The 23,290-nt window shown below is 43.8% G+C and overlaps 1 protein-coding gene across 2 annotated transcripts in view; it reads right to left on the bottom strand.

Moving 5' to 3' along the window:
• The window catches only part of coro6 (coronin 6), a 78,595-nt gene extending 67,223 nt beyond the window's left edge, over positions 1–11,372 (bottom strand). Inside the window, exons 1-2 of one of the 2 annotated variants that reach the window (XM_045690171.1) lie at positions 11,052–11,372; positions 4,347–4,546 (exon numbers count right to left, since the gene is read on the bottom strand). In XM_045690171.1, the coding sequence (XP_045546127.1) occupies positions 4,347–4,544 (198 nt within the window). In that variant the 5' untranslated portion in view covers positions 4,545–4,546; positions 11,052–11,372. The remainder of the gene's footprint in view (positions 1–4,346; positions 4,547–11,051) is intronic. The other variant, XM_045690172.1, reaches the window with a different exon arrangement.
• Between the last annotated feature and the right edge of the window lie 11,918 nt (positions 11,373–23,290).

Here is a 23,290-nt window from a genome sequence, read left to right as displayed (position 1 = left end):
CTCTGGGTATGGCAGGGTATCCCACTGGGTATCCCACTGGGTACGGCAGGGTATCCCTCCGGGTACGGCAGGGTATCCCTCCGGGTACGGCAGGGTATCCCACTGGGTATCCCACTGGGTATGGCAGGGTATCCCTCTGGGTACGGCAGGGTATCCCTCTGGGTACGGCAGGGTATCCCTCTGGGTATGGCAGGGTATCCCTCTGGGTACGGCAGGGTATCCCACTGGGTATCCCACTGGGTATGGCAGGGTATCCCTCCGGGTACGGCAGGGTATCCCACTGGGTATCCCACTGGGTACGGCAGGGTATCCCTCCGGGTACGGCAGGGTATCCCACTGGGTATCCCACTGGGTATGGCAGGGTATCCCTCTGGGTACGGCAGGGTATCCCTCTGGGTACGGCAGGGTATCCCTCTGGGTATGGCAGGGTATCCCTCTGGGTACGGCAGGGTATCCCTCTGGGTACGGCAGGGTATCCCACTGGGTACGGCAGGGTATCCCTCTGGGTACGGCAGGGTATCCCTCTGGGTATGGCAGGGTATCCCTCTGGGTACGGCAGGGTATCCCTCTGGGTACGGCAGGGTATCCCTCTGGGTATGGCAGGGTATCCCACTGGGTACGGCAGGGTATCCCAAATAATTCAAATCCCGATTAAAATGCAATGACTGTTTGGTGTATTGAAAGGCTTTCTTTAGGACCATGCAGAGCATCGCTCGGAGAGAAGCTACTAGCCTGCATGCCTTTATCTCAGCAGTGAGCAGACACAGTGCTGTTTTATGCACCGGTTACATTCACCTTGGACAGCATAGGCAGCACATCCTACAGGCTAGGGGATGATAAGCTTTCCCTGAAGTACATTTTATTACATCTGCAAAGATTAGCTATATAATTACTCGTGCATATGTAGAAATTAATGAATTAATTCAAAATACTACATCAGAGAGCATGATTTGGCCACAGAGGATCATTTGCTTCTTTTAAAGAATTTGTTGTGGATTGCTTTAAACGTGCAATTTGGGCAGCGCGTGGCAAATAGCTGATTGTTGAGTTGCAGCAGGCAGTGAAAAGCAGTTCGATATGCCTAGGCCTGTAGCAATATTTCTAAATACAATGGTAGGAAAAACATAGCAAATGGCTTTTGCTGAAAAGAGAAATACTATGTCTACTTATGATAAGGTAAAAGGTTTATGTTTCTGACTCCATATGATATGGTAAATATACGCAATGCAAAAAACATCTACATTTAAATGGTATTAATATTATTTCGCATATATTTCAGTTAATTCCCATATATTCCCATTAATTCCCACAGAAAGTGTCAACCTCTGAATATTCCCCAAAATGTGAAACCCTAATGACAACAAACACTTTATTGAAGAATCCCTACTGTTGACCAATCACCGACAATGGGGCGTTGACTTCGGCGCCGAACTTCGTCTTCCTTCAATAAAAAATGTTGTCTGCCCGAAAAGACTCACTGAATTCCAAAACAAACAAAAACGTCACAGAATGTCGTCATACTACAGTATATGCACAAACTCTTCTGAACTGTTTTGGCTGGGAAGCATGCGGACGCCTTCAGGCAGGGGGCAGAGAGACCTGCCCTGTCTGAGTGAAGGTTGGGAAACCCTGCTTCAGGTAACACCTTGCTGTGTGTGGATAGACTGCGAAGAGAGCAAGGCCTGTGCAGAACCGACAGTAACACATCGGGAGCTTTATCCTCTAGGGAAAAACACGAGAACTCAGATAACAACAACTTCAACACCACCTTAGAGTTCCAGCTGAATTCTTCCCCTAGCAAGGACACTCAACCAAGGGCACCAAACATTCCCTGTTATTAACACAGAAAGAAAAACAAGGCAGCTTGCTTGGAACTCTACTGCTGCAATGCAATACATCTATAACTGTAATTAGCTAACTTTTAGATGATAAGCTGCCTTCATCATGAGGCAAACACTAATATAAACATCTAACTAAACCTTGAATGAATGGCAACTACTATCTTACCAGTCTAGAACTTTGTAAATCCTCTAAGTATCTGTCTTGTCTTGGCAGGTTTTACTAAACAGGTGGTTAGTTAGTCTGAGCTTTCAGTCGGTGGTAGGAACAATCCCCTCCAGTGTATTCTAAAGAGAGAGCAGGGTACTTAAGGCCAGACTAAACCTTCAGCAACCGGCACGTGTAAAGTTTCCATCTGTCATTTTGTTTTAGAGGGGAGTGTGTTAATCTATACTTATCTATCTAGATGATTGCCTTGTCTCCTTTTAACATATTTATTTTGTTCTATTGTTTCTGTGTGTTATTTCCCGTGGAAAGAAACTGGTGCACAAAGAAAACACTTGGTGAATTTGGCTCTAGAGAGAAGGGCGAAACGTGAGACTCGGGGAAAGGGGGGATTCATTTTCTCTCAGCCTAATGGCAAAATGTGTAAAATAACATGACATTAACTATAAAATTGCAAATTGTTCTCTATGCCCTATGGCAAAATAAATCCCCCAAAATAATTAGAAAAATAACATGTTTTTTTTGGGGGGGGGGGGCCTTGCTCGCACCTTGAGGGAGGGTCCTGTGAAACTGCGTTATGCCACTGATTAGAAGTGAACTCTCACACATAAACACAATATTGACTGAATATATAACTTTTGAATTGAGCTCAATCATGCCCACACAATCAATGCTGTTCCCATCAGGCATATCAGCTAGACTAGAGAAAGGTAACACACCACTCTGACATTTTAACAAAACACACTTGGGACCTAAGACTTAGCTTGGACTGTAGAAGTTCACTGAGATGTATATATCTGACAACACAGTCCAATTCAACTGCCCAACACAGAAAGCTCATTGTGTTCATAATATTTTGTTAAATCACCTCTAAGGAACTTCAAACCAAGGCTGGTATTCAAACAAACTGACATCGCACTGCACTTGACGTTTAAAGGCCATTTCCCCGACTTTAGCAGAGATCACATTCACTGTAAATGACACAGATATCAGCTGAAGCATAAATCACCTTTAAAGGTCAAGTACAGTGCGATTTGATTTGAACTTGTCCCTGAGTTTTCCCCATCACTTTGGCAGTGGCTATTACGTTAAGTTAGTACTAGTAGTGGCTTTTGAAACAAATCCGAACCATGGATGACAGACTACTTTCAGGATAAGTTCAAATATACAGGCAAAGGTCAAAAACAGATTAAGCGACAATCAGCAGTTGAAACAATAACAAAAGCCACCACCTTGTCTCTGTTTCTGTAAAAAGCTGAGGGATGGGGCTGGAGAAATGTCACGCTCAAATTCATAGACGGCTATGGATGCATGGACAGACCATCCATGATATCAACATTATACTTTTAACCATGTTTTGAGGCTATATCGTGTGTTTTTTTTTTATATTTACTTTGTTCACAAACATTGAAGTAAAACAAGCTTATATTTTCGGTTCTGATGGGCTACGACAGTTGAACTAAGGTCATGAGGCATTTATAAGTAATAAGAGTTAATGGGTATATGTAATTAATTTATAAGTAAAAAAATGGATGTAGCAATTGCAGAATACCCCTTTAAGGTTTGACTGACCTCCAGCCCTGTCCCTGGCAGGGTGTCTACTATGTTGTTGTTTGAATCCCAGATTGCACCTTTAAGGTTTGACTGACCTCCAGCCCTGTCCCTGGCAGGGTGTCTACTATGTTGTTGTTTGAATCCCAGATTGCACCTTTAAGGTTTGACTGACCTCCAGCCCTGTCCCTGGCAGGGTGTCTACTATGTTGTTGTTTGAATCCCAGATTGCACCTTTAAGGGCTGACTGACCTCCAGCCCTGTCCCTGGCAGGGTGTCTACTATGTTGTTGTTTGAATCCCAGATTGCACCTTTAAGGGCTGACTGACCTCCAGCCCTGTCCCTGGCAGGGTGTCTACTCTGTTGTTGTTTGAATCCCAGATTGCACCTTTAAGGGCTGACTGACCTCCAGCCCTGTCCCTGGCAGGGTGTCTACTATGTTGTTGTTTGAATCCCAGATTGCACCTTTAAGGGCTGACTGACCTCCAGCCCTGTCCCTGGCAGGGTGTCTACTATGTTGTTGTTTGAATCCCAGATTGCACCTTTAAGGTTTGACTGACCTCCAGCCCTGTCCCTGGCAGGGTGTCTACTATGTTGTTGTTTGAATCCCAGATTGCACCTTTAAGGTTTGACTGACCTCCAGCCCTGTCCCTGGCAGGGTGTCTACTCTGTTGTTGTTTGAATCCCAGATTGCACCTTTAAGGTTTGACTGACCTCCAGCCCTGTCCCTGGCAGGGTGTCTACTATGTTGTTGTTTGAATCCCAGATTGCACCTTTAAGGGCTGACTGACCTTAGAGAGGGGCAGGACGAGGAAGGCTCCGCCCCCGCTGGACTCCACAATGACGGCCAGGAACTTTGGGTTGACGGCACAGAACGAGCTGTCCCACGTCACCTTGGAAACGCGAATGTCATCATAGCCCTGCTCCGTCTTCCCCGCCTGTCCGAAGACATGCCGGAACTTACTCTGTCGTACGATGCTGCGACTCATCGCTATGGAGACAAAGAAGGGAGGGGGTAAAGATGAAGAGAGAGATGGAGAGAGGAAGAGTGAGAGAGGGGCGACGAGGAGGGGGTGTGGGGGGACAGAGAGATGGAGTGAGGAAGAGTGGGAGAGGGGCGACGAGGAGGGGGGTGTGGGGGGACAGAGAGACGGAGTGAGGAAGAGTGAGAGAGGGGCGACGAGGAGGGGGTGTGGGGGGGACAGAGAGACGGAGTGAGGAAGAGTGAGAGAGGGGCGACGAGGAGGGGGGGTGTGGGGGGACAGAGAGACGGAGTGAGGAAGAGTGGGAGAGGGGCGACGAGGAGGGGGGTGTGGGGGGACAGAGAGACGGAGTGAGGAAGAGTGAGAGAGGGGCGACGAGGAGGGGGGGTGTGGGGGGACAGAGAGATGGAGTGAGGAAGAGTGAGAGAGGGGCGACGAGGAGGGGGGTGTGGGGGGACAGAGAGATGGAGTGAGGAAGAGTGAGAGTGGGGCGACGAGGAGGGGGGTGTGGGGGGACAGAGAGATGGAGTGAGGAAGAGTGAGAGAGGGGCGACGAGGAGGGGGGTGTGGGGGGACAGAGAGATGGAGTGAGGAAGAGTGAGAGGGGAAGATACATATGGGAGAGGTGGGGAGAGGGAGAGGGGAGAGAGAGAGAGAAGAAGAGTGAGTGAAGGAGGGAAACATGAGTGAGTGAGGAAGTGACAATTACAGATATGCAATGTCAATCAATCATGCATTTAATCAATCATTCAAGAAATGTTGAAACTCTTATTGACCAAGAGAAGTAATATCAAACCAACTTAAATGATCTGAATCATGGGACTGATCTCACCTCTTCCATTGACAAGCTATGCCTCTTGGCATTCTGCGAAACACACACGATGGTATATTAGGATGGAAGTGTCAAAAGTCAAGTGTAGTTGTTATGTGTCTGTTGCTGATAGTAATATAACACGGTTGAGTTGTTATGTGTCTGTTGCTGATAGTAATATAACACGGTTGAGTTGTTATGTGTCAGTTGCTGATAGTAATATAACACGGTTGAGTTGTTATGTGTCTGTTGCTGATAGTAATATAACACGGTTGAGTTGTTATGTGTCTGTTGCTGATAGTAATACAACACGGTTTAGTTGTTATGTGTCTGTTGCTGATAGTAATACAACACGGTTGAGTTGTTATGTGTCTGTTGCTGATAGTAATATAACACGGTTGAGTTGTTATGTGTCTGTTGCTGATAGTAATATAACATGGTTGAGTTGTTATGTGTCTGTTGCTGATAGTAATATAACACGGTTGAGTTGTTATGTGTCTGTTGCTGATAGTAATATAACACGGTTGAGTTGTTATGTGTCTGTTGCTGATAGTAATATAACACGGTTGAGTTGTCATGTGTCTGTTGCTGATAGTAATATAACACGGTTGAGTTGTTATGTGTCTGTTGCTGATAGTAATATAACACGGTTGAGTTGTTATGTGTCTGTTGCTGATAGTAATATAACACGGTTGAGTTGTTATGTGTCTGTTGCTGATAGTAATATAACACGGTTGAGTTGTTATGTGTCTGTTGCTGATAGTAATATAACACGGTTGAGTTGTTATGTGTCTGTTGCTGATAGTAATACAACACGGTTTAGTTGTTATGTGTCTGTTGCTGATAGTAATATAACACGGTTGAGTTGTTATGTGTCTGTTGCTGATAGTAATATAACACGGTTGAGTTGTTATGTGTCTGTTGCTGATAGTAATATAACACGGTTGAGTTGTTATGTGTCTGTTGCTGATAGTAATATAACACGGTTGAGTTGTTATGTGTCTGTTGCTGATAGTAATATAACACGGTTGAGTTGTCATGTGTCTGTTGCTGATAGTAATATAACACGGTTGAGTTGTTATGTGTCTGTTGCTGATAGTAATATAACACGGTTGAGTTGTCATGTGTCTGTTGCTGATAGTAATATAACACGGTTGAGTTGTTATGTGTCTGTTGCTGATAGTAATATAACACTGTTGAGTTGTTATGTGTCTGTTGCTGATAGTAATATAACACGGTTGAGTTGTTATGTGTCTGTTGCTGATAGTAATATAACACGGTTGAGTTGTTATGTGTCTGTTGCTGATAGTAATATAACACGGTTGAGTTGTTATGTGTCTGTTGCTGATAGTAATATAACACTTGAGTTGTTATGTGTCTGTTGCTGATAGTAATATAACACGGTTGAGTTGTTATGTGTCTGTTGCTGATAGTAATATAACACGGTTGAGTTGTTATGTGTCTGTTACTGATAGTAATATAACACGGTTGAGTTGTTATGTGTCTGTTGCTGATAGTAATATAACACGGTTGAGTTGTTATGTGTCTGTTGCTGATAGTAATATAACACTTGAGTTGTTATGTGTCTGTTGCTGATAGTAATATAACACGGTTGAGTTGTTATGTGTCTGTTGCTGATAGTAATATAACACGGTTGAGTTGTCATTTGTCTGTTGCTGATAGTAATATAACACGGTTGAGTTGTTATGTGTCTGTTGCTGATAGTAATATAACACGGTTGAGTTGTTATGTGTCTGTTGCTGATAGTGATATAACACGGTTTAGTTGTTATGTGTCTGTTGCTGATAGTAATATAACACAGTTGAGTTGTTATGTGTCTGTTGCTGATAGTAATATAACACGGTTGAGTTGTTATGTGTCTGTTGCTGATGTACTGTTGTCATGTTGTTGTCCGGGGCAACGGGCCAGAACAATGTAAGCCGTGAAAACACAGGAGACACATTCTAGAACTCTGATGATCCATCAGCACAGATATTAATAGTGTGATTGTCCCACACAAACACCCACATGCGCACACATACACTCACATACACACACACACACAGATACAGACACACACACACACAAACACCCACATGCGCACGCATACACTCACATACACACACACAGATACAGACACACACACAAACACCCACATGAGCAGGCATACACTCACATACACACACAAACACCCAAATGCACTGGCATACACTCACATACACACACACACAGATACAGACACACACACACACACAAACACCCACATGCGCACTCATACACTCACATACACACACACACAGATACAGACACACACACAAACACCCACATGCGCAGGCATACACTCACATACACACATACACACACACACACACAAACACAGCTGATGAAGATATGGGATCAGACCACAAGATAAATGAGTAAAGCATTAAGTCAAGATATAAACTCAAACTGCAGTATCTGTATGTAATGTAATACTATATAGAAGTAAAGCATTAAGTCAAGATATAAACTCAAACTGCAGTAGTCTGTATGTAATGTAATACTATATAGAAGTAAAGCATTAAGTCAAGATATAAACTCAAACTGCAGTATCTGTATGTAACGTAATACTATATAGAAGTAAAGCATTAAGTCAAGATATAAACTCAAACTGCAGTAGTCTGTATGTAACGTAATACTATATAGAAGTAAGTACTGTTGGATAATATGTACATCTGTGATAAACAGAATATTTCCTGTATATATGGAAATGAAGGGTACGTGGACATGGACACACACATACAGAAGAAAGGCCATAGGCTGGCACTAAAACCCACATCCAAAATTACCCAGCTGCCCCTGCAGACAGGAGCCCAGGAGAATTAGGACCTGAGCAATCTCTCTGAATGGCGAAATGAAATACTGTAGTAAAACAACTCTCCGTTCAGAGAAGAAAGTCAAGTTAAGCTGTTGGGATTTTTGGAGATGGAGACCTTTTTGGAGACCCAATGAAGACCGAAACACATAGCAGCATAGAATCAGTGTCTCTACTGGACTACTGGAGATGAACAAACCAGTCCTGTCAATCATGAGTCCTTGGTGTTATAATGGTTCTGATATTGACTCAACTAACCTCAGTTTACTGGAACAACTGCCCTTCAGTAATGTGTATCTAATACGAGCTCTTACTATCAGATAGATGCCGAAAAAGTAGTCCAAGACTAGAAACCATTGAAACTACCTGTAAATCCACAACTGGCTTAATCTGTTTCCAAGATAACAGCCAAATATGTGCTCACCCAAGTGCTTTATGATTTGCCACAGCATGTATGTAAGTATGCAGCATTACACGACCCAACATCTGATAGGCCTTAGTTCCGCTTATTTCTTGGGTGTGTGTTATCAGGGAATTCCAGTCACCACATACAAGGTCTCTGCTGTGTGAGTCCTGATCCCAGCTCTACTCAGCAACATGACACAGTTATCATAAGAAACGTGAACAGAGTGTAATAGAGTGTAACCGAGTGTAACAGAGTGTAACCGAGAGAAAAAGGACTGTAATAGAGTGTAACTGAGTGTAACAGAGTGTAACATAGTGTAAATAGAGTGTAACTGAGTGTAACCGAGTGCAACAGAGTGTAACAGAGTGGTAAATAGAGTGTAACCGAGTGTAACCGAGTGTAACCGAGTGCAACAGAGTGTAACCGAGAGTAAATAGAGTGTAAATAGAGTGTAATAGAGTGTAACAGAGTGTAACCGAGTGCAACAGAGTGTAACGGAGAGTAACTAGAGTGTAACAGAGTATAATAGAGTGTAATAGAGTGTAATATAGTGCGAGTATAATAGAGTGTAATAGAGTGTAACAGAGTATAATAGAGTGTAATAGAGTGTAACAGAGTGTAAATAGAGTGTAATAGAGTGTAACAGAGTGGTAAATAGAGTGTAACAGAGTATAATAGAGTGTAATAGAGTGTAATACAGTGTAACCGAGTGCAACAGAGTGTAACGGAGAGTAAATAGAGTGTAACAGAGTATAATAGAGTGTAATAGAGTGTAATATAGTGCGAGTATAATAGAGTGTAATAGAGTGTAACAGAGTGTAAATAGAGTGTAATAGAGTGTAACAGAGTGTAATAAAGTGTAATAGAGTGTAACAGAGTGTAAATAGAGTGTAATAGAGTGTAACAGAGTGTAATACAGTGTAACAGAGTGTAATATAGTGTAATAGAGTGTAACAGAGTATAATAGAGTGTAATACAGTGTAATAGAGTGTAATAGGGTGTAATAGAGTGTACTAGGGTGTAACAGAGTGTAATATAGTGTGAGTATAATAGAGTGTAATACAGTGTAACAGAGTGTAATAGAGTGTAATAGGGTGTAACAGAGTGTAATAGGGTGTAACAGAGTGTAATAGAGTGTAATAGGGTGTAACAGAGTGTAATAGGGTGTAATATAGTGCGAGTATAATAGAGTGTAATACAGTGTAACAGAGTGTAATAGAGTGTCATAGAGTGTAACAGAGTGTAATAGGGTGTAATATAGTGCGAGTATAATAGAGTGTAATACATTGTAACAGAGTATAATAGAGTGTCATAGAGTGTAACAGAGTGTAATAGAGTGTAATAGGGTGTAACAGAGTGTAATATAGTGCGAGTATAACAGTATAATAAGGTAAGCCTACTCTTTACTAAACAGTTTATAACAGTATAATAAGGTACTCATTAGAAACAAACCGTTCAGAGCAAAAAGATAGGAATGCATAGATTTCCATTACTGCATGTTTGTTCATATCCCAGAAACCATTCCATTTACATTGTAACCGCCTAGGAAACACTCTTATCCAGAGAGACTAACAATCAATGCATTCAACTACCTCCATTAGAGTACAGACAAGTTCTGTCTGTCTGTCTGTCTGTCTGTCTGTCTGTCTGTCTGTCTGTCTGTCTGTCTGTCTGTCTGTCTGTCTGTCTGTCTGTCTGTCTGTCTGTCTGTCTGTCTGTCTGCCTGCCTGCCTGCCTGCCTGCCTGCCTGCCTGCCTGCCTGCCTGCCTGCCTGCCTGCCTGCCTGCCTGTCTGTCTGTCTGTCTGTCTGTCTGTCTGTCTGTCTGTCTGTAGCTGTGATAGGCCTTAGTTCTTATATTCTCTGCTCTGTTCTGGCATGGCTCTCCAGACAGAGCAAAAGAATGACATGGTCACTTTCCTAATATAGACATGCCAAACTGTCCGTTCCCACCCCCAGCTCTAACCTTACCACTGGGGCTCTGGGGAGAGGGCCTAACCATCCCAAATAGGAAAATGAAACAGATCTCCCTGATCTGTCAATAACAAGAATATTGGCGAATACACACAAATACACGCACACACACAATCCTTAAGCGCATACGCGTAAGCACGCACACATCTGGAAACCTACCACAGTAGCCTAATAATGTTACCCCTATAAGGAAATAAGGGGGGGCAACCCCCCCCCCCCCTCCCCCTCCACCCTCTGGCCCTGCACAACGTGCTCCATTTGGTTCAGCAGTCACAACTTAAAGCTCGACACTGTCCGCGGATAAAAAGTGCGCAGTCACATTGTCACAATCTATGACTTTCCCAGCATTACGCACACACTGGCAATGCGGTAAAAGAAGCTGTCGCAGCATTCAACTGCGGCGTCGACGGCTATTGACGTTATTAATGATAGTAGAACACGGCTGCTTTAGGTTAATTGAGGCAACTCACTCAGCTCGGTATTTGTTGGGTATCTCCACCGGTCGTTCGCCCTCCGAATTCTCCACTCCCCCTTCCCTTGGTCGTTTTCTGTTGTCGGTAACGCGCCGTGCTTATTGGAGTGTTTTCTCTGGTTCTCTGTGGTCCAGTTTTGTACACTTGGTGCGGACTTGGCGGCGGACGCGAGGTACAACTATGACGCTGCGAGACGAGCAAGAAGGGAGGGGGTCTGAAAGGGGGACAGAGAGAGAAGGAGAGGAGGGAGGGGATATGGGAAAGGGGTCAAAGGGGTCCCGTCTATTTTCGAAAGGCCCTGTCTGGCTATCTCTCGTATGCCTGGGACAGAGCTATAGGTTGAGCTGCGATCGCGCGCAGGAGTCAGGTGGTCACTGGCTAGGCTGTGCCACACAAGCGCGTGAAGAGGTAGAGGGGGTTAGCGGCTTACCTTAAAACGTAGACAGCCTGCCATGTTCGTAAACTATAGTCTACTTATAAACTGTCAGATATGCTATGGGCATGAATAAATTATTTAGACGATTAAAATATATATTTTTACAAATGTGGGCCAATACACTTTGTTTTCCAAGACTGCTGTCAACATGTGGCAGCCATTTCCTAAACTATCTAGTGTGAGACCTGGTAACAGGCCGACATAAATTCCGTGGGCTACTCGGTCAGACAGTGGCACAACGGACAACTGTCACTCTGTTACAAACTATCATCTGTCCTCCTCCGTTCGGTTTGACAGCTGCGCGCGGCTCCAGACCGCTGAGATGTACTGCATGCACCCAGACCTAATACCGGTAGAGGGCGACAAACTCAGCACTGGCCTAGTGAAGTCTAGTCGGCCTAGTGAAGTCTAGTCGGCCTAGTGAAGTCTAGTCGGCCTAGTGAAGTCTAGTAGGCCTAGTGAAGTCTAGTCGGCCTAGTGAAGTCTAGTCGGCCTAGTGAAGTCTAGTCGGCCTAGTGAAGTCTAGTCGGCCTAGTGAAGTCTAGTAGGCCCTAGTGAAGTCTAGTAGGCCCTAGTGAAGTCTAGTAGGCCTAGTGAAGTCTAGTCGGCCTAGTGAAGTCTAGTAGGCCTAGTGAAGTCTAGTCGGCCTAGTGAAGTCTAGTCGGCCTAGTGAAGTCTAGTAGGCCTAGTGAAGTCTAGTAGGCCTAGTGAAGTCTAGTTGGCCTAGTGAAGTCTAGTAGGCCTAGTGAAGTCTAGTAGGCCTAGTGAAGTCTAGTCGGCCTAGTGAAGTCTAGTAGGCCTAGTGAAGTCTAGTCGGCCTAGTGAAGTCTAGTCGGCCTAGTGAAGTCTAGTACGCCTAGTGAAGTCTAGTCGGCCTAGTGAAGTCTAGTCGGCCTAGTGAAGTCTAGTCGGCCTAGTGAAGTCTAGACGGCCTAGGGAAGTCTAGCAGGCCTAGTGAAGTCTAGCCGGCCTAGTGAAGTCTAGCAGGCCTAGTGAAGTCTAGCCGGCCTAGTGAAGTCTAGGCGGCCTAGTGAAGTCCAGCAGGCCTAGTGAAGTCTAGGCGACCTAGTGAAGTCTAGGCGGCCTAGTGAAGTCTAGTAGACCTAGTGAAGTCTAGCCGGCCTAGTGAAGTCTAGTCGGCCTAGTGAAGTCTAGTAGACCTAGTGAAGTCTAGTCGGCCTAGTGAAGTCTAGTAGGCCTAGTGAAGTCTAGCCGGCCTAGTGAAGTCTAGCAGGCCTAGTAAAGTCTAGCAGGCCTAGTGAAGTCTAGTAGGCCTAATGAAGGCTAGTCGGCCTAGTGAAGTCTAGTAGACCTAGTGAAGTCTATGGGCCAATGAAGACTGTAACACACGATTTGTTCACTTCTTCAGTTCACTTTATTGGCCTTGGAGGAATTTAAAAAGTTAAATTAAGATGCAAGACAACATGAGGTTACAACAGGTCACACAACAGGACACACAAGTGACAAGAAGAACTAAGCAGAGAACATTAGGAGGTAGTGTCTTATGGATACCTATTAATGCCTGCCTTTATGGCTATAGGCCAATAAGAATGACAGTGTAACGGCTGTCGGGAGAGAGAGTAGACCAAGGCGCAGCGGAGTTAGTGTTCATCGTGATTTTAATTTAATAAAGAACACTACACAAAACAAAACGAGAAAACTGACAGCCAAACAGTCCTGTCAGGTGCAAAAAACTCAACAGAAACAATTACCCACAAAACCCAAAGGAAAAACATGCTCCTTATGTGTGACTCCCAATCAGCAACAACGAACTTCAGCTGTGCCTGATTGGGAGCTACACACGGCCCAAAACAAAGAAATACAAACCTAGAAAACGAACATAGAACGCCCACCCAATGTAACACCCTGGCCTAACCAAAATAAAGAACAAAAAACCCCTCTCTATGGCCAGGGCGTTACAGACAGTGATATCAACATATGAGATGGGGGATCCTGGCGACATTATGGCAAAGGGAAAACCGACCATATCTTCCCTCCATTCTACTGGCCAAGATGGTTGACCTGCGATTGCGGATTCTCGAATGCAATATTCTTTGCTTTTCTGAAACATGGCTCTCAGACAAGATACCCCTCATGGCTATCCAACTCGATGGATTCTCCATTCACCGTGCGGACAGGACAGTGGAATCAGGGAAATCGAGAGGGGGGGAAGTGTTTGCCTCTTCATCAACAACAACTGGTGTGCTGACTCGAAGTGTCGACCCATTGTTCACCCATCTAGGAATATCTGCTGGTCAAATGTTGAACCTTCTACTACCCGAGGGAGTTTTCAGATCTTATGGGGAATGTTGTATAATATGGTTACGGTTGAGGACAGGAACAAGTACAAGAAGTCCCACTATGACCTCCACAGTCATCAAACAAGCAAAAGGACAATACATAGACGGGACCGAAGCTTTGAGTTCCTCTGATTACACATCGCTGACGATCTGGGGTGGTCCACCCACGCAGACAGTGTGGTAAGGAGGGCGCAACAGCACCTCTTCGGTCTCGGGAGGCTGAGGAAATTTGCTTTGGCACCTGGAGCCCTCGCAAACTTTTGCAGATGCACAATTGAAAGCATCCTGTCAGGTTGTGTCACCGCCTAGTGCAGCAGTAGCACCGGCCGAAACAGCAGTGCTCTCCAGAGGGTGGTGCGGTTCACCCAACGCATCACCGGGGGCAAACTACCTACCCTCCAGGACACCTACATCACCCGATATCACAAGAAGGACAAGAAGGTCATCAAGAACAAAAACCACCTAAGCCACTACCTGTTCACCCCGCTATCATCCAGAAGGTGAGGTCAGTACAGGTGCATCAAATCTGGGACCGAGAGATTGAAAAACAGCTTCTATCTCAAGGCCACCAGACAGTTAAATACCCATCACTAGGCGGCTTCCACCCGGTTACATAAACCTGCACCTTAGAGGCTGCTGACCCGTATACATAGACATGGAACCTCTGGTCACTTTAATAATAGAACACTAGTCACTCTAATAATGTTTACATATTTTTGCTTTACTCATGTATATACTGTATTCTATTCTACTGTATTTTAGTCTATGCCACTCCGACATTGCTCATCCTAATATTTATACATTCCTTAATTCCATTATTAATATTTTAGGTTGTGTGTATTGTGTGTATAGTTGTGAATTGTTAGATATTACTGCACTGTCGGAGCTAGAAACACAAGCATTTCGCTACACCCGCAATAACATCTGCTAAACACGTGTATGTGACAAATACATTGTGATTTGATTTGATTGATATAAATCAGGTGGAATCATATTATACAGGCTCCGATGCCCACCACATGTGGCAGGGGCTACAGTCCACAACGGATTACAATCAGGTCAACACCTGCAAGGCCGCGGGGATCGAGGTTATTCCAGGGCTCGTTCTCAGAGCATGCGCAGAACAGCTGGCAGGCATATTCACGGTAATTTTCAACCTCTCCTTGACCCAGTCTGTAATCCCCACATGTTTTAAGATGACCATCATTCCTGTTCCTAAAAACTCTAAGACTTCCTGCCACAATGACTACCGCCCTGTAGCACTTACATCTGTAATCTTGAAGTGCTTTGAGAGGCTGGTTATGGAACACATCAACGCCATCATCCCAATTGGAGTGGGTCTGATCAGATCCACAGACAGATCCACAGACAACGCAATCTCAGTTGCACTCCACACTGCCCTCACCCACCTAGATAACAGGAATACCTATGTGAGAATGCTGTTCAGCATTCAACACCAATGTCCCCGCCAAGCTCGTCACCAAGCTTAGGACCCTGGTACTGAGCACCTTCCTCTGCAAAAGGATCCTGGACTTCCTGATGGGCCAACCCCAGGTGGAGAGAGAAGGCAGCATCACCTTTGCCACGCTGACCCTTAACACAGAGGCGAGCACACCCCCATCCACATCGATGGGCTGCAGTGGCGCGGGTTGAGAGCTTCAAGTTGCTCATTGTCCAAATCACTAAGAACTTAAAATGGTTCACATACACACGGACACAGTCACGAAGAAGGTTCTAAAAGTGATTGAAAAGATTTGGCATGGGCCCTCAAATCCTCAAAGCATTCTACAGCTGTACCATTGAGAGCATCTTGACTGGCTGTATCACTGATTGGTTTGGCAACAGCACTGCCCTTGATCGCATGACGCTGCAGTACGTTACTGTGACCGAGCTTCCTGCCATCCAAGACCTCTATATCAGCTGGTGTTAAAGGAAAGCCCGGAAAATCATTAAAGACTCCAGGATGACTGCTTTCTCTGCTTCTGCATGACAAGCGGTACCGGTACAGTTCTTGTGTGTTTTGTTCTACCTTATGATATTTGTTGTATTACATTATGACTGATTACTGCACTGTTGGATGTAGATCTTGCAAGAAATGCATTGCACTGTACTTGTGTACGTGGCATTAAAACTTGAAAACTTAAAAGTAGAGAATTCCTTGGCACTTTGTTATGTTACACTCAGCCAAGTTGACATGAGCTCACGCTTTGGATGAACCCTAAATGGCAAATAGTGCCTTCAGAAAGTATTCACACCCCTTGATTTTTTCCACATTCAGGAGTAAAAATTGGCTCAACAGCTCACATAATAAGTTGCAAGGACTCATACAATTACCTGTAAGGTCCCTAAGCCGAGCAGTGAATTTCGAACACAGATTCAACCACAAAGACCAGGGAGGTTTACCAATGCCATGCAAAGAAGAGCACCTATTGGTTGATGGGTAAAAAAAAACAGCCAGATATCCCTTTGAGCATGATGAAGTTATTAATTACACTTTGGATGGTGTATCAATATACCCAGTCACTATAAAGATACAGGTGTCCTTCCTAACTCAGTTGCCGGAGAGGAAGGAACCCGCTCAGGGATTTCACCACTTAGGCCAATTGTGACTTTAAAACAGATACAGTGTTTAACGGCTGTGATAGGAGAAAACTGAGGATGGATCAACAATATTGTAGTTACTCCACAATACCAACCTAATTGACAGTGTGAAAAGAAGGAAGCCTGTACAGAAAAAATATCCCAAAACATGAATCCTGTTTGCAACAAGCTACTAAAGTAATACTGCAAAAAACGTGGCAAAGCAATTCACTTTTGTCCTGAATACAAAGTGTTATGTTTGGGGCAATTCTTATAAACCCATTACTGAGTACCATTCTTCATATTATCAAGCATAGTGGTGGCTGCATCATGTTATGGGTATGCTTGTAATCGTTAGGGACTGGGAAAGTTTTCAGGATAAAAAAAGAAATGGAATGGAGCTAAGCACAGGTAAAATCCTAGAGGAAAAGCTGGTTCAGTCTGCTTTCCACTAGACACTGGGAGATTCATTCTCCTTTCTGCAGGACCTAAAACACAAGGCCAAATCTACACTGGACTTGCTTACCAAGAGGACAGTGAATGTCACCGGGTTAGAGTTTTGACTTAAATCTATTTGAAAATCTATGGCAAGACCTGAAAATGGTTGTCTAGCAATGAAAAACAACTAATTTGACAGAGCTTGAAGAATTTTTAAAAGAATAATGGGCAAATGTTGCACAATCCAGGTGTGGAAAACTCTTGGAGACTTACCTAGAAAGACTCACAGCTGTAATCACTGCCAAAGGTGCTTCTACAAAGTATTGACTCAGGGGTGTGAATACGTATGAAAATGAGATATTCATTATCAATACAATTGCAAACATTTATAAAAACATGTTTCACTTTGTAATTATTTAATTCATTTTCAATTCAGGCTGTACCACAACAAAATGTGGAAAAAGTCAAAGTGTGTGAATATTTCCTGAAGGCTCTGTATATATTAGAATCTACACAATAATGGAAAGTTACCAGATAGTATAATAACAGAGAAAGGATTGATCATAATTACAAGACCAATAGTCACACCGGTGACACTAGCTATCTAGTGGCTCAAAGGGAGTGTGACAGAGACCAACATGATGAAACAGAGATAGGAGGAGAGGGATAGAGGAGAGCCCCTGCTGGCTGTGGTGGCAACTATAGGTGTAGTCACAGTGATGCTGTTCTTTCTTAGTAACAGCATTGGGGACAATGGTGACTTGTGGCTGGACTGTGTTATCCACTCTCTGATAGACTTGAAACAGGTTCCCATGTTACCTACGGCGTCCACTTCCACCAGCTCTACCTCCAGGGAACAGCAGGAGGCGCTCTAGGCTGCCAGAGTCACGTACCCACCACGCGCCTACCACCTGGGTCCATGGGACAGCAACCTTACCTGGGTTCAGTGGACAGCAACCTTACCTGTGCCCAGGGGACAGCAACCTTATCTGGGTCCAGGGGACAGCAATGTTACCTGGGTCCAGGGCCAGTGCAAGCGGGTTATAGTTATTCAAGGTGACCAAAATAAATATATACACAAAATGAAATTACAAAGAGGCATGCCTAAACTAAAGATATTAACCAAAAACAGATTCACAATCGCTCATCATTTTCCGCACCTGAGTCATTTTCAATGCTTCCTGGCAGAGCACACCTGACCTGGTTGGTGCTGCCACCTGGGGATTGAGTGTGGAAGTGTAGTGTAGTGAAGTGTAGGGAATTGTGTAGTTATACTCCTAACACTAACCTACAGTAACAAAGTGCGCTGAGAGTCGGGAAGCAAGTTCAGGGAGTGAGTGTTTTAATAAATAAATTAAACATAATAAAAAACAAGACACACGAACAATGAACAGACAGGAAACAGAAACAATGATGCCTGGGGAAGGAACCAAAGGGAGTGACATATATAGGGCAGATAATCAAGGAAGTGATGGAGTCCAGGTGAATGATGACACGCAGGTGAGTGTAACGATGGTGACAGGTGTGCGCCATAATGATCAGCCTGGTGACCTAGAGGCCGGAGAGGGAGCACACGTGACAGTACCTCCTCCCCGACGTGCGGTTCCAGCCGCAGGACCCCGACCAAAATTACAAACCCGGGGATCAGGAGTGGACCAGTCACCTCTGCTGAAGCGCGGGAAACCTGTCAGTCCAGCTGAGAGGCGGGAGCATGGCATACGTGACGGTACCCCCTCCCCGGCGTGTTCGGTTCCAGCCGCAGGATGCCAACCCAAGGGACGATCCCGGGGACACCTACCTAAACTATTCCATAACACCTTGTGATGAGAGACTTCAATTTCAGTTCAATTCCTCCTTAGTTCAATATAATGGACAAATGAAAAATCTCTGGATTATCTGTGGAATCTCTGGAATACCTGAGGGTCTAGTGAAATGGGGGAGAGGGAGCTTCCTGTGATGTAGATAGTCAGGTTTCTCATAGACTCATCTACTGTGAAGGAGAAATGATCAGCCCTTCCTGGACTCCTCACAGCCTGTAGAATTGTCACCTGGACGAAAGTACCCGCAAAACACTAGTCTCAACGTCAACAGTGAAGAGGCGACTCCGGGATGCTGGACTTCTAGGCAGAGTTGAAAAGAAAAAGCCATATCTCAGACTGGCCAATAAAAAGAAAATATTAAGATGGGTAAAAGAACACAGACATTGGACAGAGAAACTCTGCCTAGAAGGCCAGCATCCTGGAGTCGCCTCTTCACTGTTGACGTTGAGACTGGTGTTTCAGAAGAAAGTACTTTGTTTCTGGCCATTTTGAGCCTGTAATCGAACCCACAAATGCTGATGATCCAGATACTCAACTAGTCTAAAGAAGGCCAGTTTTATTGCTTCTTTATTCAAAACAACAGTTTTCAGTTGTGCTAACATAATTGCAAAAAGGTTTTCTAATGATCAATTAGCCTTTTAAAATGACACACTTGGATTAGCTAACACAACGTGCCATTGGAACACAGGAGTGATGGTTGCTGATAATGGGCCTCAGTACGCCTGTGTAGATATTCCATAAAAAATCTGACGTTTCCAGCTACAATGGTCATTTACAACATTAACAATGTCTACACTGTATTTCTGATCATTTTGATGTTATTTTAATGGTGTTTTTCTTTCAAAAACAATGACATTTCTAAGTGACCCCAAACTTTTGAACGGTAGTGTACATATTCTCATTCACCCCTTTAGATTTCTGTGTATTAGGTAGTTGTTTGGGAATTGCTAGATTGCTTGTTAGATATTACTGCACTGTCGGAACTAGAAGCACAAGCATTTCGCTACACTCGCATTAACATCTGCTAACCATGTATATGTGACCAATAAAATGTCATTTCATTGGAGAAAAACAAAATTAGAAAACAAACCCGATTTTGATAAACTCCCATATATACTGGGTGAAATACCACAGTGTGCCATCACAGCAGCAAGATTTGTGACCTGTTGCCACAAGAAAAGGGCAACCAGTGAAGAACAAACACCATTGTAAATACAACCCATATTTATGTTTATTTATGTTCCCTTTTGGACTTTAACCATCTGCACATCGTAACAACACTGTATATAGACATAATATGACATTTGTAATGTCTTTATTTTTTTGGAACTTCTGTGAGTGTAATGTTTACTGTTCATTTATATCATTTATTTCACTTTGTATATTATCTACTTTACTTGCTTTGGCAATGTTAACATATATTTTCCATGCCAATAAAGCCTTGAATTGAATTGAGATCGAGAGAGAGAGCGAGAAAGAGCAAAAGTAAAGGAATTTTATGTTCTCCTCTAGGATGTTGAAGGTCAATAAATACCAAGGTGATGAAAAAGATATGAGAGGAAAAATACAAATACTATCAGTTAATGTTGCTCGTTACATATACCAAGGCCCAGCTACTCAAATCAAATTGTATTTGTCACATGCACCGAATACAACAGGTACAACCTTACCATGAAATGCTTACTTACAAGCCCTTAACCAACAATAGAGTTCAAGAAAGAGATTAAATATTTACTAAATAAACTAAAGTAAAAACCATAAAATAACAATAACGAGGCTATATACAGTGGGAACCAGTAGAGAGTAAATGTGCGGGGGTACAGGTTAGTTGAGGTAATTTGTACATGTACAGCGCCTTCGGAAAGTATTCAGACCCCATGAGTTTTCCACATTTTGTTACGTTACAGCCTTATTTCAAAATTGATTAAATAAATACAAATTCTCAGCAATCTACACACAACACCCCATAATGACAAAGCGAAAACAGGTTTTTAGAAACAGAAATACCTTATTTGCATAAGTATTCAGACCCTTAGCTATGAGACCTGAAATTGAGCTCAGGTGCATCCTGTTTCTATTGATCATCCTTGAGATCTTTCTACAACTTGATTGGAGTCCACCTGTGGTAAATTCAATTAATTGGACATTATTTGGAAAGGCACACACCTTTCTATATAAGGTTCCACAGTTGACAGTGCATGACAGAGCAGAAACCAAGCCATGCTGTCAAAGGAATTGTCCACAGAGCTCCGAGACAGGATTGTGTCGAGGCACAGATCTGAGCAAGGGTACCAAAATAATTCAGCAGCATTGAAGGTCCCAAAGAACACAGTGGCCTCAATTATTCTTACATGGAAGAAGTTTGGAACCATCAAGACTCTTCCTAGAGCTGTCCACCAGGCCAAACTGAACAATCAGGGGAGAAGGGCTCATCCTGAGTGGCACAGCGGTCTAAGGTACTGCATCTCAGTGTTAGAGGCATCACTACAGACACCCTGGTTCGAATCCAGGCTGTATCACAACCGACCGTGAATGGGAGTTCCATAGGGCGGCGCACAATTGGCCCAGTGTCGTCCGGGTTTGGCTGGTGTAGGCCGTCATTGTAAATAAGAATTTATTATTCACTGACTTGCCTAGTTAAATAAAGGTTCAATTTTAAAAAATAAAAAAAAGGGCCTTGGTCAGGGAGCTGACCAAGAACCCGATGGTCACTCTGACAGAACTCCAGAGTTCCTCTGTGGAGATAGGAGAACCTTCCAGAAGAACAATCCTCTCTGCAGCACTCTTCCAATAAGGGCTTTATGGTCGAGTGGCCAGACGGAAGTCATTCCTCAGTAAAAGGCACATGACAGCACGCTTGGAGTTTGCCAAAAGCCACCTAAAGGACTTTCAGACCATGAGAAACAAGATTCTCTGGTCTGATGAAACCAAGATTGAACTCTTTGGCCTGAATGCCAGGTGTCACGTCTGGAGGAAACCTGGCACCATCCCTACGGTGAAGCATGGTGGGATGTTTTTCAGCGGCAAGGACTGGGAGAGAAGTCTGGATTGAGGGAAAGATGAACGGAGCAAAGTACAGAGAGATCCTTGATGAAAACCTGCTCCAGAATGCTCAGGACCTCCGACTGGGGCGTAGGTTCACCTTCCAACAGGACAAGAACCCTAAGCACACAACCAAGACAATGCAGGAGTGGCTTCGGGACAAGTCTCTGAATGTCTTTGAGTGGCCCAGCCAAAGCCTGGACTTCATCCCGATCAAACATCTCTGCAGAGACCGGAAAATAGATGTGCAGCGACGCACCCGTTCCAACCTGACAGAGCTTCAGAGGATCTGCAGAGAAGAATGGGCAAAACTCCCGAAATTGGTACCAAGTCAATGTGCGGGGCACAGATTAGTCGAGGTAATTTGTAGTGTAGGTAGGGGTAAAGTGACTATGCATAGATAACAAACAGTGAGTTGCAGCAGTGTAAAAACAAATGGGTGGGGGTGTCAATGAAAATAGTCCGGTTGGCAATTTTATTAATTGTCAGCAGTCTTATGGCTTGGGGGTAGAAACTGTTAACCTCTATGGGCTAGGTGGGACGCTTGCGTCCCACCTACTCAACAGCCAGTGTAATCCCGTGGCGCGTTATTCAAATACCTCAAAAATGCAAAAACTTCAATTTTTCAAACATATGACTATTTTACACCATTTTAAAGACAAGACTCTCGTTAATCTAACCACACTGTCCGATTTCAAAAAGGCTTTACAACGAAAGCAAAACATTAGATTATGTCAGCAGAGTACCCAGCCAGAAATAATCAGACACCCATTTTTCAAGCGAGCATATAATGTCACATAAACCCAAACCACAGCTAAATGCAGCACTAACCTTTGATGATCTTCATCAGATGACAACCCTAGGACATTATGTTATACAATACATGCATGTTTTGTTCAATCAAGTTCATATTTATATCAAAAAACAGCTTTTTACATTAGCATGTGACTAGCATTCCCACCGAACACTGCCGGTGAATTTACTAAATTACTCACGATAAACGTTCACAAAAAACGTAACAATTATTTTAAGAATTATAGATACAGAACTCCTCTATGCACTCGATATGTCCGATTTTAAAATAGCTTTTCGGTGAAAGCACATTTTGCAATATTCTCAGTAGATAGCCCGGCATCACAGGGCTAGCTATTTAGACACCCAGCAAGTCTAGCACTCACCAAAGTCAGATTTACTATAAGAAAAATGTTATTACCTTTGCTGTCTTCGTCAGAATGCACTCCCAGGACTTCTACTTCAATAACAAATGTTGGTTTGGTCCCAAATAATCCATTGTTATATCCAAATAGCGGCGTTTTGTTCGTGCGTTCAAGACACTATCCGAAAGGGTAAATAAGGGTGACGAGCATGGCGGAATTCGTGACAAAAAAATTCTAAATATTCCATTACCGTACTTCGAAGCATGTCAACCGCTGTTTAAAATCAATTTTTATGCCATTTTTCTCATAAAAAAAGCGATAATATTCCGACCGGGAATCTGCGTTTAGGTAAACAGACGAAAGAAAATAAAGCATGGGGTCGACTCGGGCACGCGCCTAAGCCCATAGTACTCTGATCGGCCACTTGCCAAACGCGATAGTGTGTTTCAGCCAGAGGCTGCCT

This window comes from Salmo salar, chromosome ssa11 (assembly GCF_905237065.1).
Source record: "Salmo salar chromosome ssa11, Ssal_v3.1, whole genome shotgun sequence".
In the NCBI taxonomy this organism is placed as follows: domain Eukaryota; kingdom Metazoa; phylum Chordata; class Actinopteri; order Salmoniformes; family Salmonidae; genus Salmo; species Salmo salar.
Note: the sequence above shows the minus strand (reverse complement) of the source record. Positions and strands in the feature narration are given on the sequence as shown.